We start from the raw sequence: 24,242 nt of genomic DNA on the forward strand, positions 1-24,242 counted from the left end.
TCACATATATTTTCCTATATTATAATTGTGGGAACACAAATAGACAAAGTCAAAATCCATTTGTGCAGTCTTGATAAACAAGACACCATTACTGTAGACAGATCTTGAACAAGTCAATATAAACCTCACCTCAACACAAAGCAAAGTATCAGTTCTCCCCATTTTCACACTCTCTCTAAAACCCAAATCCGAAAAAAAGAAGCCATGGCCGGAGTTGAATTCCTTCCCAAAGAATATGGATACGTAGTTCTTACTCTTGTCTGCTATTGTTTTCTCAACTTCGGGATGTCCATTTCAGTCGGCAAAGCCCGCAAACAGTACGTTTTTTGTCTAAATCTCTGCGTATTTCTTGATTTTTTACAGAACCCCTTTTGTGATTTTGATGCTAAAGATTTGTTTTTTTATAAGATTTATCCCAACCCCTTTTTGTGATTTTGTGATTTGAAGCTAGAGATACTGATTGATGGTTGAAATCTTAACAGGTACAAGGTTACTTATCCAACAATGTATGCTACTGAAGCTGAAAACAAGAATGCTAATTCCTTTAACTGTGTTCAGGTATGCTGTCTTCTGTTTAGAGAAAGAAGTAAAATAGTTTCCTTTTATAGGTGATGGCATAGTTTGTTGTTTTGTAATTTATAGTAGTTGAGGAAATGATATGGATTTGTTATGTTGGTGTGTTAATTGCAGAGAGGTCATCAAAATTCATTAGAAATGATGCCTATGTTTTTCATGCTGATGATTGTTGGAGGAATTAGACACCCCTTGATTTGTGCATCTCTTGGAGCTGTTTATATTGTATCTCGCTATTTCTACTTCACTGGTTATTCCACTGGTGATCCTCAAAATCGTCTTACTATTGGGTTAGTCTCTCGTCCAGTCTTCCTTTGAATGCGTATTTTCATTTAGATTGATTTTTAGTAACAAATTGAGTATCCAAAAAATGTCAAAGAAGGAAAAGAAAAACTGCTCTGTATGAACCTTTTGACAAGTGAAGTGAGTCTTTAACTTTCTCTTGCCTAATGCCCTGACTAAGAAACATTAATTGAATTATTATGATCTTGTTATGATGGTGGGGGTTATATTTATCCAGGTCAATGAATGGAAGTCAAGTGTATTTCGTACATAAATTTGTCACTTTCATGGTTAACTTTTAATTGTTATAGGCCGTTTGGTTTAAGGGATTTATTTTGTGGATCATCCCCAAATAAATTTTGGGATTAAATTTATCTTGTGTTTGTTTGGAGGTATTCCATATAGATGGTGGATCCATTATCCAAGCTATAATCTTGGTTTTAGTCATATAATCCTGCCATATCCTTATTTTGAACGAGACGATCCCTTAAGGTTAAATGTCTTTGGTTTGATATAAACATGGATGCGAGGGGGGATTAGAACGGAAAAGTTCATGAAATGGTGTGTTGTAATGTTCTGAATGCCTAATTATTATGGTTTTACTTCTGTGCAGGAAATATAATTTCCTGGCAATTATAGGGCTGATGGTTTGCGCAATATCTTGTGGAGTTAATTTTCTTATGTCATGAATAATAATCTCAAATGAAACAATCTCCTCGTAATTCCCTTTATTTCCAGTAAGGGGGTGTCTTTTTTATGTCTTAACCTGTTGCATTAGATGTTGACTTTTGGTTTTGTTCTCTTGTTTTCCTGGTTGCTCCTAATTTCAAGCTCTTGTAGTGTCTTCTAGATCTTTTGTAATTTGTACCTTTCACTACCTTCTTGTGGGATTTGTCATTAATACGAATTAAATTGGTACTTGCTGTATCAAGTTACCTCGTCTGCATACTGTTTCAGTGTTTGCCATTTTTAGTTGCAGTGAGTTAATGATGATTTGTAAGGAAATTAACATTGTTCAAGAGAAGTGTAATATGACTTCATGGTTGAAATTGTTTGATCTTAACTAGGTCTTGTTCTGTCTTATGTGACCATCTCATTTAAACGTATAAATGGTCATATAGGGAACACATTTTATCAGGTATTTTAGGTATGTAACATGCTCTTTGATGCATGGGCTTGATTCTTTTTTAGGCTGAGTATATGTAAATGTTTTGAATTATCTAAGAGCAAAACTAGATGGTTCAAGAAATGGAAAATGGCATGTTTGGATTACTTCAATAGTAAAGATTCTAGTTGGAATACTCACCCCAGTTAGCAGCTTTGCACAGGTTTTAATACCTTGTGCCCCTACAGGTTCTGGTATTGCACCAACATCTAGTGTTACGATGAAGTAAAGAATTCGGGCAAGGGTGTTCAAAAATTAATTTACATGGACAAAAAGTAATCTTTGACCTATGTATATTGTATTAATTTCGACAAACATTGTTTAACTAACCACCTTTGGCATACTAACTCAGCCTACGTATTGAGAAACCTAAATATATGTACACAAAGGCACAAGAGAAGTCAGCACAATATGCCATAATATTTAGATCATTGGTTCTTATGAACTTCTGCTCCCAGAGACAGTTTGTGGCATAGTGAAGCTAGAGTGTATGAAGCGGGTTTGGTTATATTCAATAATTCTGATTCAAATTTTATATTTATCTTAAGAAATTTATTTTTGAATCAACAACTCAAAAGGACTAAAATCACTAATCCATCAGCTCCAAATTTTAGCTCGATTTTTGGGGCAAAGTCATTGGGTGGAGGGGGCGCTTTCGTGTGAACAATTTAGTTATGTGGTTCAAACAATTTAAGGAAACCCCAAACTTAGGGAATTCCAACTTCCAAAAAGAAGAGAAAGGACTAGGGGTCGTTTGGATGGGCTTATAAACGTAATACTAACTTATGATTTTTTATTTATTTATTTATTATTTTTACTTAAAATAAATTTTTTTAGATTTTATTTTTACTCAACACTATAAAAATATTTAACAACACATAAAATAAGCCAATTCAGACCTAAAACAATGGTTTGATGGTTGTTTATTTTCTCCTTTCATTAAAAAGTTACCTTAGTCAAACAGTAATTTAGAAACCAGTCAAAGTCCTGATAGGGGGAGCCTTATTTTCTTTCAAAGCATCCTTCCTAGGTTTTAACATTGACACAAAAATTATTACCATTAGACTATAACAAACTTTTAGATAAAAAATATGGAAAAGAATAAAAAATATTCTTAAATTACGTGAAATTGAATAAAGATATCATTTATTAATAGTTTGATTTTAAAATGTCTTTGTCGTCAATATTACGGTCCAAAAATACCCATATTGTTAATCATTTTGATCCAAAAATGACATAAAAAGTAGAAATGTTTTCACTATAAAAAGTGTAAACTTTTTCACTTATAAAAAAGACATGACATAAAAAGTAGAAATTACCATATCTGCTATGGTATATTTTTCCATGTTTCAGGAAGCACCACTAGCTACAAAAGCATACTGCTTTACAAGCTATAAAAGATAATGAAAAGTTATTACCCCCAAAGTTTTATATTACTCGATTCATGTTGACTTTACATAATTCCTCTTTTTTTATTTGGATTTGATGCATTTGAGCTGATGGTTTTTCGAAAACAGTCTCTCTACCTCCATAAGGTAGTGCTAAGGTCTGCGTGTACTTTACCATCTTCAAACCCCACTTAGTGAGATTTCACCGGATATATAGTTGTTTGTGTTGACTTTACATAATCTTTAAGAATTTTTTATTAGTGGTGTACTTTACTAAATTAACCTTATTAATAATGTTTTAAGCGTTAAGCGTGCTTGGGCGAGAGTAGTACTAGGATGGGTGACCCCCTGGGAAGTCTTCGTGTTGCATCCCTCCTTTTTCCAGACCCCACGATGTGGGATTTCACTGGGTTGTTGTTGTTGTAATAATGTTTTAAAACTCTATATTTGACTATTACTATTATTTTATGTAGTTTAATACTAAGGGGTAGTTTGATTTGAATACAAGTTATGATGAGACTAGTTATGACTGGATAAGTTATGATGAGATTAGTTATGATGAGATTATTTTTTATTGAGTGTTTGATTTGTTGCATTCAAAATAATATGTATTATATAAATTTTAAGAATAAATTATTTGTTTACAAAAATACTATTTATGAATGTGAAAAATAATGTAAAAAAGGGTTTAAAGAAGTATTTTTGTCATTTACCTACTTTATCCCGAGATTACTATACCACTTATAGGGGAGGATAACTTATCCCAGTCATAATTATTAATTCTAGGATAAGTTATCCACATTTTGTAACCAAACAAACAATTGAGGGTTACTAAAAATTTATCCCAAGACTATTTTGTCTTATCCACCACACCAAACGACCTCTAAGGGTATAAAATAAAAAATATAATAGAACTCTTTAAGGTATCTAAATTGAACAAGTAAAATAAAATATCTACATTTCGTATAGCAGCCAAGTAATATGAAATAGAGGGAGTACTTGAACTCGACTTTCATATTACTGAAACTATGCTAAAATATCTACATTTCGTATAGCAGCCAAGTAATATGAAATAGAGGGAGTACTTGAACTCGACTTTCATATTACTGAAACTATGCTAAAATATCGAGTAATAAAAATGATTAAATTTTGCCCAGTACAATTCGAAATTGAGTAACTTCGTCATTTGTTAGACTTTTGACTTAATCATACCGCCAATATTAGGTAAAATAATTTTATATTGTAGTAAAAAATTTAAGAATAAATTTGAATATTTTTTTTCAAATATTTGAACACGTGAAGTTCCACTTACTTCATAGCGAAATTCCGTTATAATAAAAACGACAAATACAAGACATTTTTTTTTCTTTCTAAAATCAAGAGTATGAATGAACCAAAAATAAACTATGGACAAAATTAATTAATTCCGAATAATAGGTGAATTTGGAACCTTTGACAACATGTTAAACTTTGCTTCCCATTATGGTAGGTTGATTTTAATTGTTGCCTTAATTATTCATTGGTCCCTAGGAAATCAATTTTATCTATATAAGGCATTATATTTTTTTAAAAATCGTACAATTACAACACACTGATCAAACGACCGTTGAAGGATTCCCTAATCCAAAAACTGGATCAAGATTCTCATCATTTCCCACAACATACTTCATTAAATAACATTATAAAACAACAATTTTTGTTTTTATTCCTTGAAACAACATATAGGTGACAACATTAATTATTTTCTATTTTGAAAATAATAATAAAGAGCCCTTTTAACGGCTCTATTGACAGACTGCCTGCGCCCCACCCCTTGCCCGCCTCAGTCAAAATTTGAAATGCCTCTTCTGAATCTATTTCTATTACCCCATAAAGTTGCCATTTTTAATTGAGTGGTTTTCTTGAACTTTGAACCCCTTTTTTCCCTTTTCTTCTTATCTTTTTCTCTTCCCTTGCCCGTTACAAAATCTTTCATCTTTGTGTTGTTCTTCTCACTGCAATTTTGAAAATTTCAGTTCTTGGGAGAAAACAATGGGGAGTTGTTTGAGTAAGAAGAACACTTCTTGTTCTTCTTCTAAATCTACTTCTACTTTTACTGTTGCAGTTTCAAATACAAATCAAGAAATCACTAAAAATAGTACCCAAGTGGAGAACAAGAAAGAGGTAGAAGGAGAAAGTGTGAAAAAAGAAATCTTTGTTATTAAACACAGGAAAAGCCATGAAGTGGATAGGAAGTCTGAAGAAGAAAAGGGTATTGTTAAAAAGGGAATTGAAGCAGTTGAGTCTGCTAAAACTGGTATTACTAATAACAATGGTGGGTTAGGGCTAGGCAAAGAGATTGGTATTGTTGTATCGGCTCCTGTGAGGACTTCAAGTTGTACTAAAGAAGAAGTTGATGCTATTTTGATACAATGTGGGAGGCTTAGCAGGAGTTCATCTACTGGAAAGACAGGGGTTTTGGGTTCAAGTGGATCTACTGATAATCCTCAAAGGAGTAGAAAGTACTCTGGTTCAAAGAGAAGTTTTGATTTTGAGAATGACAACGGAAATGATGGGATGCAAGAAAATGTAGTGGATTGTGAGGATGATGGGGTTGTGGGAGATGGAGTTCGTCGCCATAGGCAACGCCAGCGCCAGCCTAGAACCCCTAATTCTTCATCTCAGGGACGGAGGAGAACCCCGAGTAGGGAGAGAGATCAGGCACAACAGCAGCAGAGGTCCGGTAGTAGTAGAGAAAGAGGAAGCAGTGGAGGGGGTAGAAGGGTGAGCAGATCTCCTGGTAGAAGATCTGAATCACCAATTACTACTACCTCAAATGGTGGCAATGTGGCCTCTGTTAATGCTAATGGAAATAATGGTGGTAGGCCAGGGAAGATGGTATCTGTACCTGCTACTGTTTCATCTATGGTGATGGATAAGAGCATTGATGCTGGTGGAACTGACAATATTTCTGCTGCTGCTGTTAAGAGGATTCAAGTGAAGAGAAATGCAGGCGGTGACGGTCCAAGAACTGCTGCATCTCCGCGTACTCGGTCACCAGCAAGGGTGAATGCAAAGGTGTTGAATGAGAGAGATAACCATGCTCATTCCAACCAAAATCAACAGCAGCCCATGTCCCTTAGCCGTAGCAATTCAAGGAAACACGAACAGTCTCCCTACAGAAGAAATCCTCTCAGTGAGATTGACACCAATGTTGTCTTGGAGCAGATGCCCACACCAGGACTTAAGGTCTCTTCCCATGTTGGCTCCTTTTATTAGATTGTAGACTTCTTTCGAAAAAAAATCATGTTTTACTTAGCTTATTTATCATAGATTGGCTGATAATTGCTTGTGCTGGCAAACCTTTGATGCAATGGTTGGTATTAGAAAAAGAACTGATTATATGTCTGACATGAGTAATAGTTTTGTAGACCTGGTGTAGGGATCAGTGTGAAATTAGAGAATGAAAACTAATTTTAGTCTTGTTAGAAACTTGTATATCCATGTAGGAATAAATGTGAAATTTAAAGAACCTTACTTTCCTTGAAAGATGAATAATTTACCTGAAATAGACCGAGAGTGGGGGATTGGTCCCAATTAGGATCTTGATTGATCGATTGATTTGATATCAATTATTGATGTGCGCTCTCTATATGCAGAAGTTGAATGCAGAAACTGTGAGCAATGGCAAAGTCAAGGAGCAGCAGCAGCAGAATGTTGCAATGAACGTGATTGTTCCAGGACCCGAAAGCCATAAACCCCAGAGAAGCAGGTCACTAAGGCTATCGAGAGACCTAGACATCAATCCTGAAGCTCTCTCAAATCCTCCTCAATCATATACTGCCCTGTTGCTTGAGGACATCCAAAACTTCCATCAAAAGACCAATACTACCACGCCTGCATTTTCGCTACCACCTTGTGTAACAAAAGCCTGCTCAATTGTTGATGCAGTTGCTGACCTGAACTCAACAACTAGCTCCAATCTGCCCAGTTCTTTCTCCGATGACAGGAGAAGAAACTCCACAGCTGAGCAATTTAGTCAGAATGATAATGCTTCTTTTGGGGTTGATCCTCTAGGGAAGAAGAAGTTAGGGATCAAGGATCCCTTCATGGAGTCTGAAGTTGCTGTGAGTGATGACCTAATGGAGCCAAGCATACAGAAGTATGTAACTTTCAGAAGGGGAACTGATATGGAAGAGGAAGAATCCTCAGGAAGCAATAGTGTTGTTGGTGGTCAGCAAAATTGGCTTTCTCCTTCCTCTTGGGAACCAAATTCGGCTGATTCAACTGACTGTTGGCCTTCTTCAAAATCCTACAGTAGAGATGATAACAAGAGTCCTCTAGGCTTTCAAAGGCACGCGATATCTGAGATTGGCCATGACATGGAAGAAGGCAAAAGAAGAGTGAATGTGAAGAGGAGGGATTCTGACAACCAGCAAACAGGAATTGGCCGTGGCAGAGTTGGACCTAGAGGTTGTCTTCACCCGATTTCTATGGCTGCTTCTACTTAAAACATTGAACAATTTGTTAAGATGTATGCAGTTTGTTTTAGAATAGATTTTCTAGTTGTGGTTGCACGCTTTGCAGCCTTTTGTTCTCATTGAAGATTGTATGCTTTGCAACCTTTTGTTTTCGTTGAATGTTGTCTGCAAATGATTTACTTGAAGCAAATGTAATTCATCTACCGCCTACTCGTAGGACCTGTGTCAGTTATTCTTTTAAGCTCTATGATTGATACTGTTGTGCTAAAATTGGAGTTTCACTTTAATGCAGGGGGAAAAAAGCATACAACAAACACGTTATACTAGTTAGTAATTTGGAGGCACCATTTCAAACTGACTTGAGAGGTAGCAATTAGAATTCTCTCAAAAAGATGAGAATATCATTTATCCTATAAAAGTCCCACTTCCTTATATCTGATATGTAGATTACAATTATGACATCCTTGGGTCATTCTTGACAATTTATAGCACACAGTTAGATTTCGGAACTTTGCAATAGAGTTAATTCCAATTTCACATCATTCTTGATGGGGCCAACTATAACCTTGAGCACTTCTATATAAAAGAATGAATATGATCAAGCTTGATAAACTATTTGGTCTGTTTGGACTGGAGGACGATGCCAACTATTCATCTAGTGTCACTTTTGTACGTAACCATGTAAATTGCAATCATGGTGATAGATGCTCTTATTATCTGCACAGGCATGAAGGTCTCACCAAAATACATGTGCCTGACCGAATTAAGTAAACTTGGCAAAAGACTGAAGAAGTAAGAATTTATATACTCGAGATGGAAGATAGAGGGTAAGTAAATCAAATATTGAACATCTTTGGAGTGCAGAAGTCATATCAAGAAGCTCAAATAAAGTGATTGTACTTTACATTGATCAAGATTGAAATACTAGTAACTGTATTACCTTGTTCAGAAGGGGAGCTTTGAAGTAACAGTAAAGTTGTCTCGTGTGACTTATAGGTCATGGGTTAGATCTGTAGAATCAGTCACGGGTTCGAGTTGTAGAATCAGAGTAAGCTGCCCACATCACACCCCTTTGAGGTGCGGTCCTTGCTTAAATGTGGGATGCTTTGTACACCGGGCTGCCCTTTTTAATTGTATTACCTTGTTTAGGAATTTCTGTTGGATAGGATGTCTTACCCAGGAATAGAAGCAAACATGGAGTTATAAAGCTCTTAGGCTTTTCATGCCACCAAAAAGAATCTAATTAAAAATGACCAAAACTGACTAATTAACATGATACAATCTAGAATTCTAGATGCATGGTTTAAATCATAACTCTAAGCGTTCATAAAAATAAAGAAGATACTGATAATTCTGTTCCTTTCACATCAAACCAGTAAGACCAAAATAAGAAAAGGTGAAACATAAATCAATCCAAAATAGTATGAGTACAACAGTGTCTACAGATATTGAAGAAAAAAATCTGTAAAAAAAGAGGAAGAAAAAATAATTATAAAGAAAAAAGAATCAACAACAAAAAAAGAAATCCAAGATCATGATGGTGGACTATAATGGAATATGAATTAAAGCCTAAAACCAAACTTGCAATCACTATTCCTAATCCTGATAGGATTATTTGCAGATAATCTATCCACATCCAGCCTACACTTAACCAAAAACTTCCATTTCATAATCTTCAATTTCCCAATCTTGAGCTTTACTGGAACTTTTGCCTTGAGATTCAATGGAATAGTTCCTCTCTGTTGATCCACCTGCAGTGCCTGCAACAATCCAGTCGCATTCTGTGTTTGTCCTGATAAATTCAAATCAAGTACAGTAGTATTCTGATGACCCTGATAAAATCTTGGCAATGACCCTTCACAAAGCTTAACACCAGTGTACCAAACACTCAATTGGCTACCACTTTCATAATAAATCCCAATTTTCTTGTTGGGGTTTCTTGCAGTGATGTTAACATTAAAAGTAGCAAACAATAAGCTCATGTCATTGTTGAAATTGAACTGTGTGATTCTCATGCTGTCAACAGAGTAATTTGGTATTTTTGGCTGGAAGACAAAGTAAAAAGCAGCCGATAAAGCAGCAATGATTATGATGATGAGGAAAAACAGACAACATGTGCAACATAGACATCTTTTGCAAGAACAACATCTTCTCTTTGGTGGTTTTAATGGTGGGTAATATGGGATTGTTCTTCTCAAAGGTGGTTCTTGTTGCTGTTGCTGCTTCTCAGGGTCACCTTTTTCTGATCTGAAAGAACCCCTTGCTACTAAAGGGACAGTGGGTTTTTGTACTGGTACTTCTTGCTCTGGTTCAGGTACTGGATGGATTCTTTGTTGATCTGCCATAGGAGAAAATTTGTGGGGTGGATGTAAAAAAGAGTGTAGTATTTGGTTGATATATATAGAATCTTGATAGTGTTACTTTTTTTTCCTTGATGTATTTGATATCCGATATTCACTCAGTTCACAAAAGATGCAATCACCTTGAAAATAATTCACTTATAATATCTTGAATAAAATTACTTAATGATCTCCGTTATAGTAATACTTTTATTTATAACAGTGCAAAACCTATTTCAATTAGAATTTGGACACCTTATTCTAATATAATTCAGATTACAAATCTTAATTAAAAAAATTGATAAAAATTTTAAATTCTAAACCATTTAGATTTCGACTTCCATGAATAAAATATAATTAGTATCTTACGTCAAGATCTATATGTATAATTATTGAAGTTTCCTTATTTTGACTTTTATGAAGAGAGGTTGATGTGTCGCCATCTTAATTAAGAATTTGGTATTTTAATACACATATTGCCTTAATGAGTAGTACATATTTATGAGTCAAAAAGGAGACACGTTAATGTTTTCCAAAGTCGGTGTTTGGCTTGTGTGGAAAGTTATTAAATTTGTTTTGGTAAGTAAGCTATTTTCTGAATTTATTTTGGGGTGAGGTTTTTTCAACAATTCAATCCATAAAGTCTAAATAGTTTGAAAAAATAATAGAGTGCTAATAGCCAAATTAGCTTCAATGTGATATATGACCAAAATGTTGCTGATTATATTTTTCACAAGGAGAAAAACTAATTGTGTTTAACCTACATGATAATACTACATCGTTCGAAATTATCTATAGTAATTTCTAAAAATAATTATTTTAAATTATTTATTATTATAGAAGTTCAACATAATTAATTATTTTTGTTTGTATTTTTCTTTAGTATTTATTTTTTGAAGACTACAAACACCTTAATATATTAAATATTTTAATAAAAATAAATTATTCTTAAGACATAATGAGAATAAAATAGTCACAACTCACATGTGTACTTGTCTTTGTACGAAAAATATACTTTCACTTTTAGGAGTACTTGTCACTTTTATCATATCAAGAAATTTTTATTTATTTTTTAAATATTTTATCCTCAATATAATGACTTTTTTTTCAAATTATTTTTCAAAATCTAAGATCACTATACATCAATTAATATAAGCATTATGGTAAAATACTTATATTAAGGTGCAAAGTTCAACAACAATAAATAAATGTGAACGCTGATTTTTTTCTCTAAAGAGATGTATAAAAAAGAAACACGACAAATAATTTACTACGAAGAGAGTACTCTCTTTCTCACTTTATAGTAATCTCGAGATAAGTTATTTCAGAATTACTATACTACTCAAGAGGAGGGATAACTTATTCCGATATTAATTATTAATTCTGGAATAAGTTATCCCGAAATTGCCAACCAAACGACAAATTGAGTGACACTATAATTTAATCCCAAGACTATTTGATGTTATCCTTCACATCAAACCACCCCTAAAAGCTAAATACAATTTTTGAAACTCAAATTTAAAAAGAGGAACCTTATAATAAGTCAAACGTCTAAGGTGATGTCCCAATTTAGTACCAGTATTATTAAAATTGACAAAGTATTTGTACATTCTTTTTATAATAGAAGCCTTGTCCAAAAAGATATTTATAATCAGGTCGTTTTAAAAGTGAGTTTATATACTAATATTGATTTGATAAAGATGACTTGTTATAACTTCTTAAATTAGTAATATAAAATTTTCATTATATTATAGGTATAACTTAAATCCTTTAAGAAAAAAAAATAACAACTTTGTTGAATAGACAAATAGTCAGTGATCCATCCGGCTTTCATGTTTACACATGTAGACGCTACCCAATAATATATAAAATAAAAAAAATGAAAACCATAGTTTAGTTGTTTATTCCACATTTGCTTTACTTCTAGTTAATTTATTAATATATGAAGAAGTCTAAAGTATCAAGAAAAATAAAGAAGAAAGAAGTTGAGCAACAAAGTAAGTTTTTAGAAGCTTCCATAAAACTAAATAACTAATATTCTTTCGGTCCCAATTTACATAATAGTGTTTGATGGGTCACGAAATTATAATTTAAAATAAGCTATAGACTATAATTTATTTCTCTAAGAATAAATGAAAAAAATTAAATTCAAAATATTTTAAAATAAAAATAAAAAATAATTATTTTTGAAACAAACTAAAAGTAATATTTTACCGATATTTGCTCATAAAATAAAATATCTGGGTGGAACAATCTCCAAAGATGTGAATAAATAACTCAACATTTAATTAAGGGTATATTATTCAGTTTTTCCTTCTTTTTTTTTTTGAGAATTAAAATCAGTATTAGGTTGATTACAGAAAAATGTACCTATAATATCTAATTTTACGAAAAAAATTAGAATTTTACTTACATTAATAATTTGGACAATAAATCCTCCCTCATAAAGCACTACCAAATCCTCTTTTGACTTTTAAGGACAAAGAGCGGCTAATATTGGTGCCAATCCATTTATTAGAGCCAACAAATCCAATAGCCACCGATTTTCGTATTTAGTGAATCAGCAAAAATGTTAGGATTAGTTCAACCCTAGTTACGTATATATATATTTAATTATTTTTTTCGCTTTTCATGATCAGAAATAGCTATTTAGATTGTCAATCATTTGGAGAGGAGATAGAAATCAAGGTACATGTTCAGCTGACTCTAGTAATCTTAATCCAAGTAGTATATTTGTCTTATTAAGAAATTTATTTAATATATATAAATTATTAATTAAAAACCTAATAAATTAAGAGGATTAAAATTACTGATCCACCTGAATATTGATACCTTTCGTTTTTTCTAGTGGTTTAGGTAGTTGAACAAGTTGCTTCCTTTCTAATACTTGGAAATTATCGATTAAAAGATGTGGAATAGAGTAGTAAGAAGAATTATTCAATGGGCAAATAATAAAGGGCATTCTTGAGTGAAAATTCTTCATAATTGTACTGTGCATATTAGTTTGGTATTTTATATTATCCTACTGCCTCAATTGTTATTCATCCAACTTCCACACTTCTTTATTGCTTGATAATGATAATCAATTTTTAGTAGTTTAATCACCAATCCTCGAAGGAACGATACTTGATTCACTCAAGATTACTCAGCAAAACCACAAATATTTGTGTAAGTGCGGTAACACTAAGGGCTCGTTTGATTTGAATACAAGTTATCATGAAATTAGTTATGATAAGATAAATTATGTTACAATTAGTTATGATGGAATAAGTTATGCTAAGTTGTTTGTTTACAAAAATACCCTTCACTTTATTTAGTTTTTTATATTTTCTTTGCAAGCTTTAGTTATTTAATATTCATTCTTAAAATAAAACTTTCATCTTCTTTACCTTAAATATTTTTATGTGTGCATTTTCATAGCGTCCGTATGTATTTAAATATAAAACTTTCTTATTTAATTTAAAAATAGAATTTTTATTTTAAATTTGTTAAAGTAAAAAAGGATTTATAAAAAATCAAAATATAAATAAACATAAGAATTCATCAAATAAATTCACACCAAACGACCCCTTAAGCTCTCAAAAAAAATCAGATAAAAGATTAAGCTAAGGGAAATAGGCCACAAAAGCTTGATTTGATTTCACAATGATCACACAGTACAAGCTCAACAGACATAAATAAAAAGAAAGATTACTAAAACTGCAATTTGTAGGCAACAAATACAGTCAGCTTACTGGTCTTTCCCCACACCAAGGATCCACTGTGCAAGATGAGTCAAGTACGGTTCTGCTCGAGAGCCACTGCTTAATATCGGCCCCAGGCTATGAAGCTCAAAGGTAAATTCCTTCTCAAAATTCCTGCAAATGATTAGTTAACTATGAGAGACAACACATAAGAGAGATTAAAAACCAAAAGTACAAATTCATTGAAACATACAGAACGGATTCTAATACTGTGACGTTTTCAGGAGCTAGTCTCAGCATCTGATATGGGGTCCTTAGTTTCAAGTTCTTATATTTTTCTATACTGGGAGAATCATTAGACAACGTGTCAGTATCAGCAGTATCCAACGAGGAGGTAATCAACCGTTGCATTGCAGCTGCATATTGCAGACATATCAATTTCAACCTCTCCACCTTCTGCTTTAAGAAAAACATTCATGAGAAAATCAGGACAGTAAAAATAGTTAAATTAATCCCCTGAAAAGGAACTTTAGCAGACAATATATTAACAGACTCAAAACCTAAAACGTAATCTGGCTGTTGCTATTTGAATGTGCCCACTAACAGGTTCTTGAACATTGCATAAAGGCTAGTCATCATCAATATCACCTTTTGTGAAGATTTTCTAATTAGGAACAAAGTAACTGAAGGCCACCAATAACCAGGACTGGAAGTCATAACTAACCTTAAGAAGGGAAGGTGATAGAAGCAAACATTCCCTCAAGCACTTATCAAGAAAAAAGTCATGGTATTGGATAACCTGCCCCAAAAATGAACCAAAGAACCAATGAGACAACACATCAAGTTGAAATAAAAGGACCACCCCGCAGGAGTCTCTCCTATAATGTGTTTAGACACAAGGTTTCTTTGTACATAATCATTTTACCTCGTCAATGCTTTTCGCTATTTGAAGTCTACTGAGCATTACATGCCAGTTAGGTTCGAGCACCTGGAGATACAATAAGATACTGGTTCAATCTGACTAGCAACACACATCAAAACTTTTACCGTCAACCCTCTTGTATATCACCCAATAAAATATCAATTTGTTACAGTCAGCCGTCTTTTATATCAGCCAATATAATTCATTCATTTGACCTTCTAACAAGAGAAAAAAGGAACAGCTGTCTTCACTAGTTTAATAAAGCACATGTCTAATATAGCATTGATAATGAAGAAGAATCGTGAAAGAGAAGAAGGATACATTAGTGGTGCTACGGTGACAGCGGTGAAAAGAACAATGAGAAAAACTGGGAAACTCAAAGTATGCAACCAGAAATTAAAATAACAAAGGAAGAATAACTTGTCAAAAAAATACAAATAAAGGAAGAATAACAAAGAGAACTAGGAAACTCAAAGCATTCAAGCAGAAATTAATGTACCAAAGGCAGGCAGACATAGAAAAGAAACATAGAAATTGCAGTTCCCTGAGAAGGGGTGAAACTTGCCTCAAATGTCAAATAGTGTAAGAGACTATTTATGAACTTCAGCATATTGCGACATAACAAAGATGATACAGAAACTGTAGTTCCTTGCATGTCAAGCTTGCGGAGACCCTATAATAACAAAATAGGCTAACATGTAAATCTATCAGAAGTCAAAAAGGAAAAGAGAAGCTATTTTACTACTGTTAGTAAGAGTTACTGAAAGTTCATACCTGATGTACTTGCCATGCCCCAGAGAGTTGCCTATCAACATGCTTACAGTGAAATAGAAATCTGAAAATCAACTGGTATTTTGTCAAGGCTTTCCGCGATATTACAAGAGATAACGGCCATCTAACCTGAAACACAACAAAATGCAACCAGGCTCAGGAGACAATAATACAATGACCCAGCAGAAATAATGCCACGACCTTTAAGATCAGTCTCGCCAAAACAGAAAATGAAGAGAAGAAAACAAGATGCTCTGCCTCGGCGCCAGCTAAATATGGTTGTTGCTAGGTGGCACTCAATGAACAGATTATCATCATTGCACACAACTACAGAAGAAAATGTACCGCAGAGATAAATTAGACAAGTATAACAAGAGGGGGGATTGAGTATTTTACTCCACAATTGATTCTCTTGACATAGTTAAAGTATCGATAAATTTCCTGCTTATAACTTTTTTGAGACTAGCCAGGTATTGAACCGAAAAATTGTGGCAGACTGTTTTCTCTTACATATGTTCTGGATCTATGATCGATATAGAAGGCATATAGAACTGCTTTTATGCAATTTTCTATTCTTTCATCTCTTTTTTCTTTCTGTTGTGTGGAGCTCCAGTGAAATTTCCTTAAATTAGAAGAGAAATTAGAAGACAAACCTTGTAATTCAAAGAAAAAGTTTCCAAGCCAGTAATGCTCAGTGGCTCCTCTAAATCATTGCTATCTGGAGCAGACCGGCTGATTTCAAGATCTTTCAATGTACTCAATCTTTTCAATAAAGTAGTCCTCTCCTGAGAAAAGATGGACCATTTTTTACATAAATGCTGCAGATCATCTCCACGTCTTGAAGATTAAACAGGCCAAAGTAATAATAACTCACCACACAACACAATAAGTCCTCATGGCAAGGATCTGCAGCAGCTGCAGTAGATCGCAAAGCAAGGTCTAGAAGAGACTACTCAGAAGAAAGAAAAGAAGGTGACACCACATTATAAAGAGCTTCACATGATTTCCCTATTTAACGGAAAGCAGAAAACTAAAGAACTATGTATAAACCTGTAGCTTCTCCACAGAGATCTCATCAGGCTTCTTCACGAGTTCCTCTCTAGCTGTATCCATGAAGTGCACTAAGAAATCACCCTGAATGGCCAGTTGCAGTGAGTACAAAGATAAATTTCTTAATGGCCAAATGCATCTAACAGAAAACATAAAAAAACCAGCACCAAAAAAATACTTTAATTTCCATCAATAGAGAGAACACACAAAGAAAATAAAGAATGAAACCAAAGAAAAAAATTCAAAACCAAGCCCGCATACAATGGGTCTGAATTTGCATTTTAATTAAACTGATTTGCTAGCTTGGAAAATATAGGCATAAGAATGTCTAATATTTTCTTCTTCCTGCAACTCATTTTGATGCCAGCTGCTAGCCCAAGAAATATTTTCTTTTACTAAAAGAAGATAATATGAAGGGACTGAAGAGTTAATAAAACAAAGTTGTTGAAGCATTCCTCTGAATGTAGCCTTTAAATTCCAAGTTTACCAGGTAGTTTCCCCATATCCAACCCCCAATTCCTGAACTATCATAAACTCAGATACATAATCTGTTAACCGCTAGCTGGTACCTGATCAAGAAGAAGATAGTGCTTAATAGATTGCAGTTTACCCATGAGATCATACTGCCAAAGAATAGAAAGGTTTCATCAGAGAGGAGTTTCATGTAAAAGCACTTGCAGTAACGATCAAGAAACATGGAAAAAAAGCTGTCTAGAAATAACTTTCTTGCTTCAGCACACCTTGTTTTTAACAAGATTTAATAGTTCGCCACTGGCAAAATCATAAGCAGACTTGATGCACTCCAAATAGTGATGATTTGAGCCAGCACTTGTCAACTTTGACTTTTCTGCTACAGGGATCTAACAAAAACAATGTGGTCACAAGCTTTTGCTAATATTACTAATGGAATTGTAATGCAAAGAAAGATGGAATAGCTTTATTGGATGAACATATAACAGCAATGAAATCTTGTCAAAACCTGAATGCTATGTCCACACTCTCTCATGACATTTAAATATTTTCCAGTGATCAAAATTGTTTCCGCTGCATTTGCAAGGAAGCTAGGAATTTCATCTTTCAGGCTGTAACGTTGTTGCCAGTACTTGGCATCATAATCTTGAGTAAGACTCTCCTGTGGGAAATACAGTGAGATCAATGAGATGTCAGCAATTAAGTAAAAAAGTGGTGTTGCTGAAAAAGTTGTACCTTCTGAAGAGACTTGTTCTCAGCAATAAAGAATTCACCATAAGGATCATCAATCACTCCTTCATATACCCACCTAAAATTTTAGGGTAATTCACATTGAGCAACAACAGTAATTCACAGTAAAAAGAACGTGAAGTTCAGCAGACGGTGTCGAAAAACAAGAAAAGCAACACACCTTAATACCTACAAAAGGCAGTTGATGAAAACCTAATATTTACTCTAGAAGACAAGAAAACAAGTAATCTACTTGCTTATCATCATGGGACTAATATAAAGATAAGAAAATATGCATTACCAATTTAGCTGAAAGTCCTTATTCAAGGAAACATACACTACTTTTTAACATGTGTAATAACTCCATCAGCTGATATCCAAAGTAGACATTATCGGCATGGACACATCAAGATCAAATAGTAGATATAGGAAGCAATACTCCTTTAACCGTGGCGATTTATGTATCACCAACTTCTTTTACACTTAGTAAAAAGTAGAAACATATTATTTTAGGACATAAACCAATATTTGATTGGGCAACTATTCCCAAGCAATGAGGGGTCGGCTAGACCTTAAGCAAATTTGAATAATAATTGCAGAATCCAGATTAAATACCTCTCTAATATTCCAAGATACGCAGTGCTTGCTGATTGTGACATCTTTTCCAGCAAAGACCTCACTACGTGATCACCAGCCATTGCCTTTGCCTAAAACAGAATAATTAATCTAGAAATAAACATAGACACCCTACTCAACTAGAACATATGTAGTTTGTGTTAAGAACAGTGTAAATGACATTGTATACCAATTAAGAGTTACTAATTAGAGAGATTCTTTCCAATTCTAGCACTCGTACATTCACTTTTAAGTCCAGCAACTTGAGGGAGTAATCAAGCTAAGTTTTCACTCAATTATACCATGTCTAATTTGCTCAGATGTTATCAGAGCATTGGTGAGATAATTCTCGTTGTGCAGTCACCAGTGACGTCCAGAAAGAGGAAAAATAGCCACCGCGAATTTTTCAGATGACTTTCAGACCTGTTTGCATTAGCTCTCTATTTCGTGAGTGTTGTGTGAGAACCAATTATTCCTTCTTATCTTTTTTTATGACCAAGAAATTTGTTGGGAGACAATCCATTGGGCCAACTGCAGCTTTCAGAAATCCGGGATGATGGCTCTGCCCGTTTACCGTTCTCCACTTAAACTAGACTCAGTTCGTTTGGCATAGGGCTCAAACTAGTCATTTTAGACACAAGTTCCTCAACCTTTGCCAATTGAGCTAAACCCAGGAGGTTATTCCTTATCTTTTTTTCTCAACAATTCTAAACATATCAAAATATAGTTTAGCACGGATACTTAAAAAATAGTTTGACTTTCCATGAAGATTTTGCAAATGAGAAAGACTAATTGACTAAAACTACTAAAACTTAAAAATTGCAGATCTCATTTTGATAACCATGCAAAACCAAACCACAAATGTTCAAGCAAATATGGAGTTTAGCCATGGTTATGAATCAATGGTATTATACAATTCTAGGGGAACTCAGACATAGATCCCTTGAAGTTATGAAAAGTGACATTAAGACATCAGACCTGGCTTTGCAAGAGGTTAAGGACTGTAGAACCAACACAGTTATTAGCTGCAGCCTTTTTCACTACCAAAGACAGTGCTTGCATTGAACCCATCATTGGCTGCAAGAAATAGCTTCATAAGAACCAATGATGATGAGGCAAAGTAAATGGAAATTAAACTAGTTTAACCAGCATTACCTGGCAGTAAAACCATAATCCTTGTATGGAAAGTTTTCCTAAGCGAAATTGATGTTCAAGCTGTGCGACCATTGCTTGGTAGTCCTGGAAAAAATATATTCTAGACTTCAATTAGCTCTCCCCTTTTTACTTTCCTTTATTATTCTTTCCCTTACTACTACTACATTGCACATGTATGTCCAGCATGGGACAATTATGGAAACAACTCATGGAATCCAAATTATAAATAACCTTAAGTAATCAGTTGAACCAAAACAAGGTAGCAAACAGGTTTTCTCAGCTTACCAGGACATAATCTTCTGAAAGTTACATTTATCTATCCACAAAAAGAGATTTTTATTTTATACGGTAAATAATTTTTTTTAATTAAGAATTGAAAAATTATACCATATACAAGCTATACCAAGGAGTAGAGAATCTACAATATCAAAAGAGATTAAACAAATCATGAAGATGATTCCATCCTCCCAGAAGTGATTTCTCAAATATAAATTTTATATATCCTCAAGAAGAGATTATACATAAGATGGATAACATATCAGATAAACAAGTAGATAAAAGACTAATCCACCATGCAACCACAGAAGGATCCATAAATAAGAAACTTACAAGGAGGAGTGCCCTTAGAACAGCAGCAAAGGCATGATTGACTAGGCCCGTCTTGAACTGTGACCTTGTCTCGACAAACTGGTTAATCAAGATATAACTTTCGCATAATGGGAACAGCCTTTTTGCGAATTCCTACAATAATAGTCCAAATTATTTCAACTAATGTTTTAAACTAGATACAACATGGATTTTCCGTCGCGTTTACTCAACTTTTACCCTCAAAATACTTCGTTGCTTTAAGCATATATACACTTATTTACTTCCTTTCTCATTTTGTCATTCAAAGTGTTGCATTGTGATTGTTGGTGCATAAAACGCTAACCACAGAGCACCCAAGGGTGTTGCCTAATGGTTAATGAAGTGAATTGAGAATCATGGAGGTCTTGGGTTCAAATTCCATCGGAGGCCAAAACACTAGGTGATTTCTTCTCATATGTCCAAGCCTTAGTGGACAGAGTTACTCGAGACCTGTGCTAATGGGAGATAGCAGCTACCCCGTGGAATAGTTGAGGTGCACACAAGCTGGCCCAGCACCACGGTTTTTAAAGGAAATGCTAACCACAAAACTTAAATGCACTTATATTTTTTTTAAGTAAAAACCATTTACACTTACATCTTTGAATTAAAGAAAAACCCAGAAAGTTGGGGAGAATCATCTTTGAGCATTAGCCCGTACTTTTTTTTACGAGGAAGGCAAGTGTTATAGATGCAGCACAAATTGTGCTTGCAGTGTTTACAAAAGTGATCCAGCTTCACATCAAATCAACATGAATTCCAGTGTATCTTAAAAAGAGATTTTTTGAGAATGACAAATTCCAGTTTATCTTCAAAAAAGATTCTACATCACAAATCAATTCCTCATCAACCAGTGCACATTTTAGAAAGAAACTTGCTGAATAGCTGGCTTTGACAGTTTCATGAATTGAAAATCTCAGACATCCTCCTCTGAAACTTCAGGATTTTCCAGGAACACCAAATAAAGTAGAGAATACTGCTCTTATTAACTATTTTAAGCATAAGAAATTTTGTCTATTAGAGACAAATGAAAGGTTTCATTCTCCTTTTTCCTTATTTAGCTTCATTTCTCTTTTCATATTCCCCAATGTTTTGTATTTCAATTAGTCGCTTTATGCCTGTCTATACTTCAGCGCTTTAACATGGATTGATTAACAGCTTTTTTTTTTACAATTTCATTAACACATACCAGCCACTACTAGATGAAATATATTGCACTTCTTTTATGAAGAAAATAAGTTGCACTTATAAACATGTATCAGTAATTCAAAAGAAAGATAATAGCTAAAGTTTGAAGATAAAACATGCTTTGTCTTATTAACTTTAGAACACTATATCAGGGATGAAATGACTCATTTTTTCCCTAGCTATTCTTACTGAAAACATATCTCCCTGACTTCTCTCTTTATTCTCTATGTTCTTTACTTTGATACTTTTTAGAAAATACACGCTAGCAACATAATTTCCCAAGTTAATCTAAATGATAAACCTGTCGGTCTACTCATCCAAAAATATTGAGTCATTGCACAATAATACCATGCAATATCGAATCTTCGGCTCCAAACGTTCCACTAAATCCATATCTTAGAAACATTATGTTGTCTCTTTCTGCTATTATTTTCTGATTAAATTATGCTCATGGCTGCCATCAAAAATGAAATACTCAAGACCTCTTGCTCAAGTTCTTTATTTGGTCCCAGAAATTGACATCTGATATTGACAGAAGGTTTAGAGTCTCCAATCTTCATTCTTCACATTCTCCTGAAGCATCCTATTCTATTAACCTTTGTAGGGATTCTCCAATGGACCTTGATGCATGCCCCAAAACTAAACTAGAAATAACACAACAATCTAGATCTTGATTTCATTCAGATCAACTATGAAAGTTCTTTTTCCCACAAACAGATTCAAGATGGAGAGTGGAGACACAACCACTTTTCGAAAAGCAAATTATGTACCTGAAGAGCTAAATCCATAGATGCATCAACCTGAAAGGTTATGGCATCTTCCTTCCCTCGGACTTTCCTGATAGAAATATAGCGTCCTTCAATTCCAATCAGAGTGGAAAGAAGATCATCAATAACAATCAATTCCTGCATAAGAGTTAATACAAGATTTTAAAAACGACGATGACCCTGACCAAACTACAAACCAAGATCGTCAAGTTCATATAGGACATAACATATTATCGAGAAAAACCTTTTAGATGGGCCACGACATAATAGTCCTCACTACCCTTAACCTTTAAAACTTCAACAAAAGCTATACAAATATTCACAGCACATAAAATTGCAAACCATATCAACACACACACAAGAGAAGGACATGACATATGTTGACTACTACAGTCTTGTTAAAACTTATGATCCAAATTTATATGTTTAGAGCAAATATATAACTTCTTCATTACTGGCATTATACTCGATTATAACAATAAGAGCGATAATAATAACAAGTAACAACAATAATAAGAACAAAATATATAAAAAGACGAAATATCTAGTTGAGTCAACAGAGGCATGCCTGAATGGTGGCATGGTAGCAACCTATCGCTTTATCTTGTTCGGAACTGCATTAAAAATTCCAGAGAGAAACAGAAAATAAGTAGGAGATGTACCAAATAGGAGTCACTAATTTGACTTAAAAAAGCAAATCAAACACACCAAGTTAAAACACATTCATAAAATGCAATAGCAGAAAGCCAAGGACAAGTAGGGTACCTTGAGTCCATAGAAAACCCCTTGTATTCAGTAGTTCCAGGTGTAATCTTTGTTTCCTGCTTGCATTTTCAACGGGTAAAATAGTTTCAATTCAAAAAGAAAGGTAGAAACCAAAAAGGCAGCATTCTTGGAGAGTGGAAAAGGCGAAAAACAATGAAGATTTTAATTAATGCAATGAAGGGTTTTTTGCATACATTGTAAAATGGTGAATACCTGATAAAATTGGCCAGTAAGAAAAGGACGATCGAGATTCCAAGCAGGAGTTGATGGGCATAAAGAAGAAGAGGGAGTAGAAATAGCAGGCGCTGAATCCATGTAATTCGTCTCAAATCTTGATATTGAAATAAATGGGGATGACCCAACTCAGTTTCAGCAGGCTGCCAAAAGGGAATTGCTCCACCAGCTCTTCCGGTGACTGTTTGAAACAGCAGAAACAACCACAATGCCACAGCAGTTCAATTTTGAACCCACGAAGGGGACGAGACCTTCAAGATTTCACAAAGTGTTTCTCTTTTTTGGATTTTATGTATAGATTTAGCTGAAGATGAAATTTTTGGGAAAGCACATTCAGGCGCACTGGGTTTCTCGTCTACGAAAAGAAAAAATCAAAATTCAAATTGTGCCCAGAGATGAATTTAAGAATTAAATAGCTTTCATTTCTTAAAAAAATAATAAATAGTCATTTATTTTTGTTTTTTAGAAAGGCTATTTATTTCTTAAAATTTTAATTAGAAATAAAAATTTCATGTCAACAAATTTTAATGGAAAAATTAATTAAATTGGTTGAGTGACTTTGTAAGTAAAAATCTTGTTGAAAAAAGAACTCATAGTTAACTGACTTTTGAATTAAAATTCAAAACTGAATGATTTCAATTAAAAAGAATTCATGATTGAGTGACCATTCTAAAATATTATCTCACAAAATGTATTGTGTTTGGCGTATGGACCCCTGCCATAAACCTTTCTTATACTTGGAAATTCAAATGAAATGTAAATTCAAGCCTAAAAATATCAAAATTTAGCCCATAAAAATATAAATAGCGCAATTCGTCCAAACTTGAATGGAGGGGCATAGGTCAAGTGAGATCTGTACATCTAAAGACGGGGATGATTTGGGAAGCATATACAGCCTATTTACGCATGAAAACAAAAAAGTACTTAGTTTTAGTTTTAATAAAACAAATTTATAAAAGAATAAAGCAACAAAACGAAAATGATTTTGAGTTGGATAAATTGAGTTGTTTCTCCTGAATTCTTAATTTAAGTGAACGTCAGTACACGCCTATTGACCAAAG

At 33.9% G+C, this 24,242-nt stretch overlaps 4 protein-coding genes across 6 annotated transcripts; 2 read left to right on the top strand and 2 right to left on the bottom strand.

The window, feature by feature from the left end:
* LOC129874846 (uncharacterized) lies at window positions 1-1,918 on the top strand. Its single transcript, XM_055950218.1, has 4 exons — window positions 1-317; window positions 483-558; window positions 691-863; window positions 1,469-1,918. The coding sequence occupies exons 1-4, from the start codon at window positions 205-207 to the stop codon at window positions 1,542-1,544; spliced, it is 438 nt and encodes a 145-aa protein (XP_055806193.1). The 5' UTR covers window positions 1-204; the 3' UTR covers window positions 1,545-1,918.
* A 3,331-nt stretch (window positions 1,919-5,249) lies between these two features.
* On the top strand, window positions 5,250-8,078 carry LOC129875196 (uncharacterized protein At1g65710). 2 transcript variants are annotated; one of them, XM_055950642.1, is made up of 2 exons: window positions 5,250-6,648; window positions 7,047-8,078. In XM_055950642.1, the coding sequence occupies exons 1-2, from the start codon at window positions 5,440-5,442 to the stop codon at window positions 7,896-7,898; spliced, it is 2,061 nt and encodes a 686-aa protein (XP_055806617.1). In that variant the 5' UTR covers window positions 5,250-5,439; the 3' UTR covers window positions 7,899-8,078. The 2 variants fall into 2 exon arrangements, with proteins under 2 accessions (XP_055806617.1, XP_055806618.1); XM_055950643.1 differs by having other exon boundaries at window positions 5,250-6,636.
* Window positions 8,079-9,254: 1,176 nt separating this feature from the next.
* On the bottom strand, window positions 9,255-10,275 carry LOC129873327 (NDR1/HIN1-like protein 6). Its single transcript, XM_055948403.1, has one exon. The coding sequence runs from the start codon at window positions 10,211-10,213 to the stop codon at window positions 9,431-9,433; it is 783 nt and encodes a 260-aa protein (XP_055804378.1). The 5' UTR covers window positions 10,214-10,275; the 3' UTR covers window positions 9,255-9,430.
* A 3,483-nt stretch (window positions 10,276-13,758) lies between these two features.
* Window positions 13,759-23,546, bottom strand: LOC129873491 (gamma-tubulin complex component 2). Of its 2 annotated transcripts, none has more exons than XM_055948597.1 (21): window positions 23,161-23,546; window positions 22,948-23,003; window positions 22,751-22,796; window positions 22,186-22,320; window positions 20,213-20,344; window positions 19,604-19,687; window positions 19,427-19,525; window positions 18,449-18,540; window positions 17,840-17,912; window positions 17,613-17,765; window positions 17,374-17,493; window positions 17,203-17,256; window positions 16,634-16,717; window positions 16,458-16,532; window positions 16,237-16,368; window positions 15,587-15,712; window positions 15,378-15,485; window positions 14,816-14,878; window positions 14,615-14,689; window positions 14,144-14,346; window positions 13,759-14,064 (listed from the first exon to the last, which is right to left on the bottom strand). In XM_055948597.1, the coding sequence occupies exons 1-21, from the start codon at window positions 23,260-23,262 to the stop codon at window positions 13,938-13,940; spliced, it is 2,139 nt and encodes a 712-aa protein (XP_055804572.1). In that variant the 5' UTR covers window positions 23,263-23,546; the 3' UTR covers window positions 13,759-13,937. The 2 variants fall into 2 exon arrangements, with proteins under 2 accessions (XP_055804572.1, XP_055804571.1); XM_055948596.1 differs by having other exon boundaries at window positions 22,948-23,006.
* Window positions 23,547-24,242: the final 696 nt, after the last annotated feature.

Source organism: Solanum dulcamara, chromosome 11 (genome assembly GCF_947179165.1).
Source record: "Solanum dulcamara chromosome 11, daSolDulc1.2, whole genome shotgun sequence".
Classification (NCBI taxonomy): domain Eukaryota; kingdom Viridiplantae; phylum Streptophyta; class Magnoliopsida; order Solanales; family Solanaceae; genus Solanum; species Solanum dulcamara.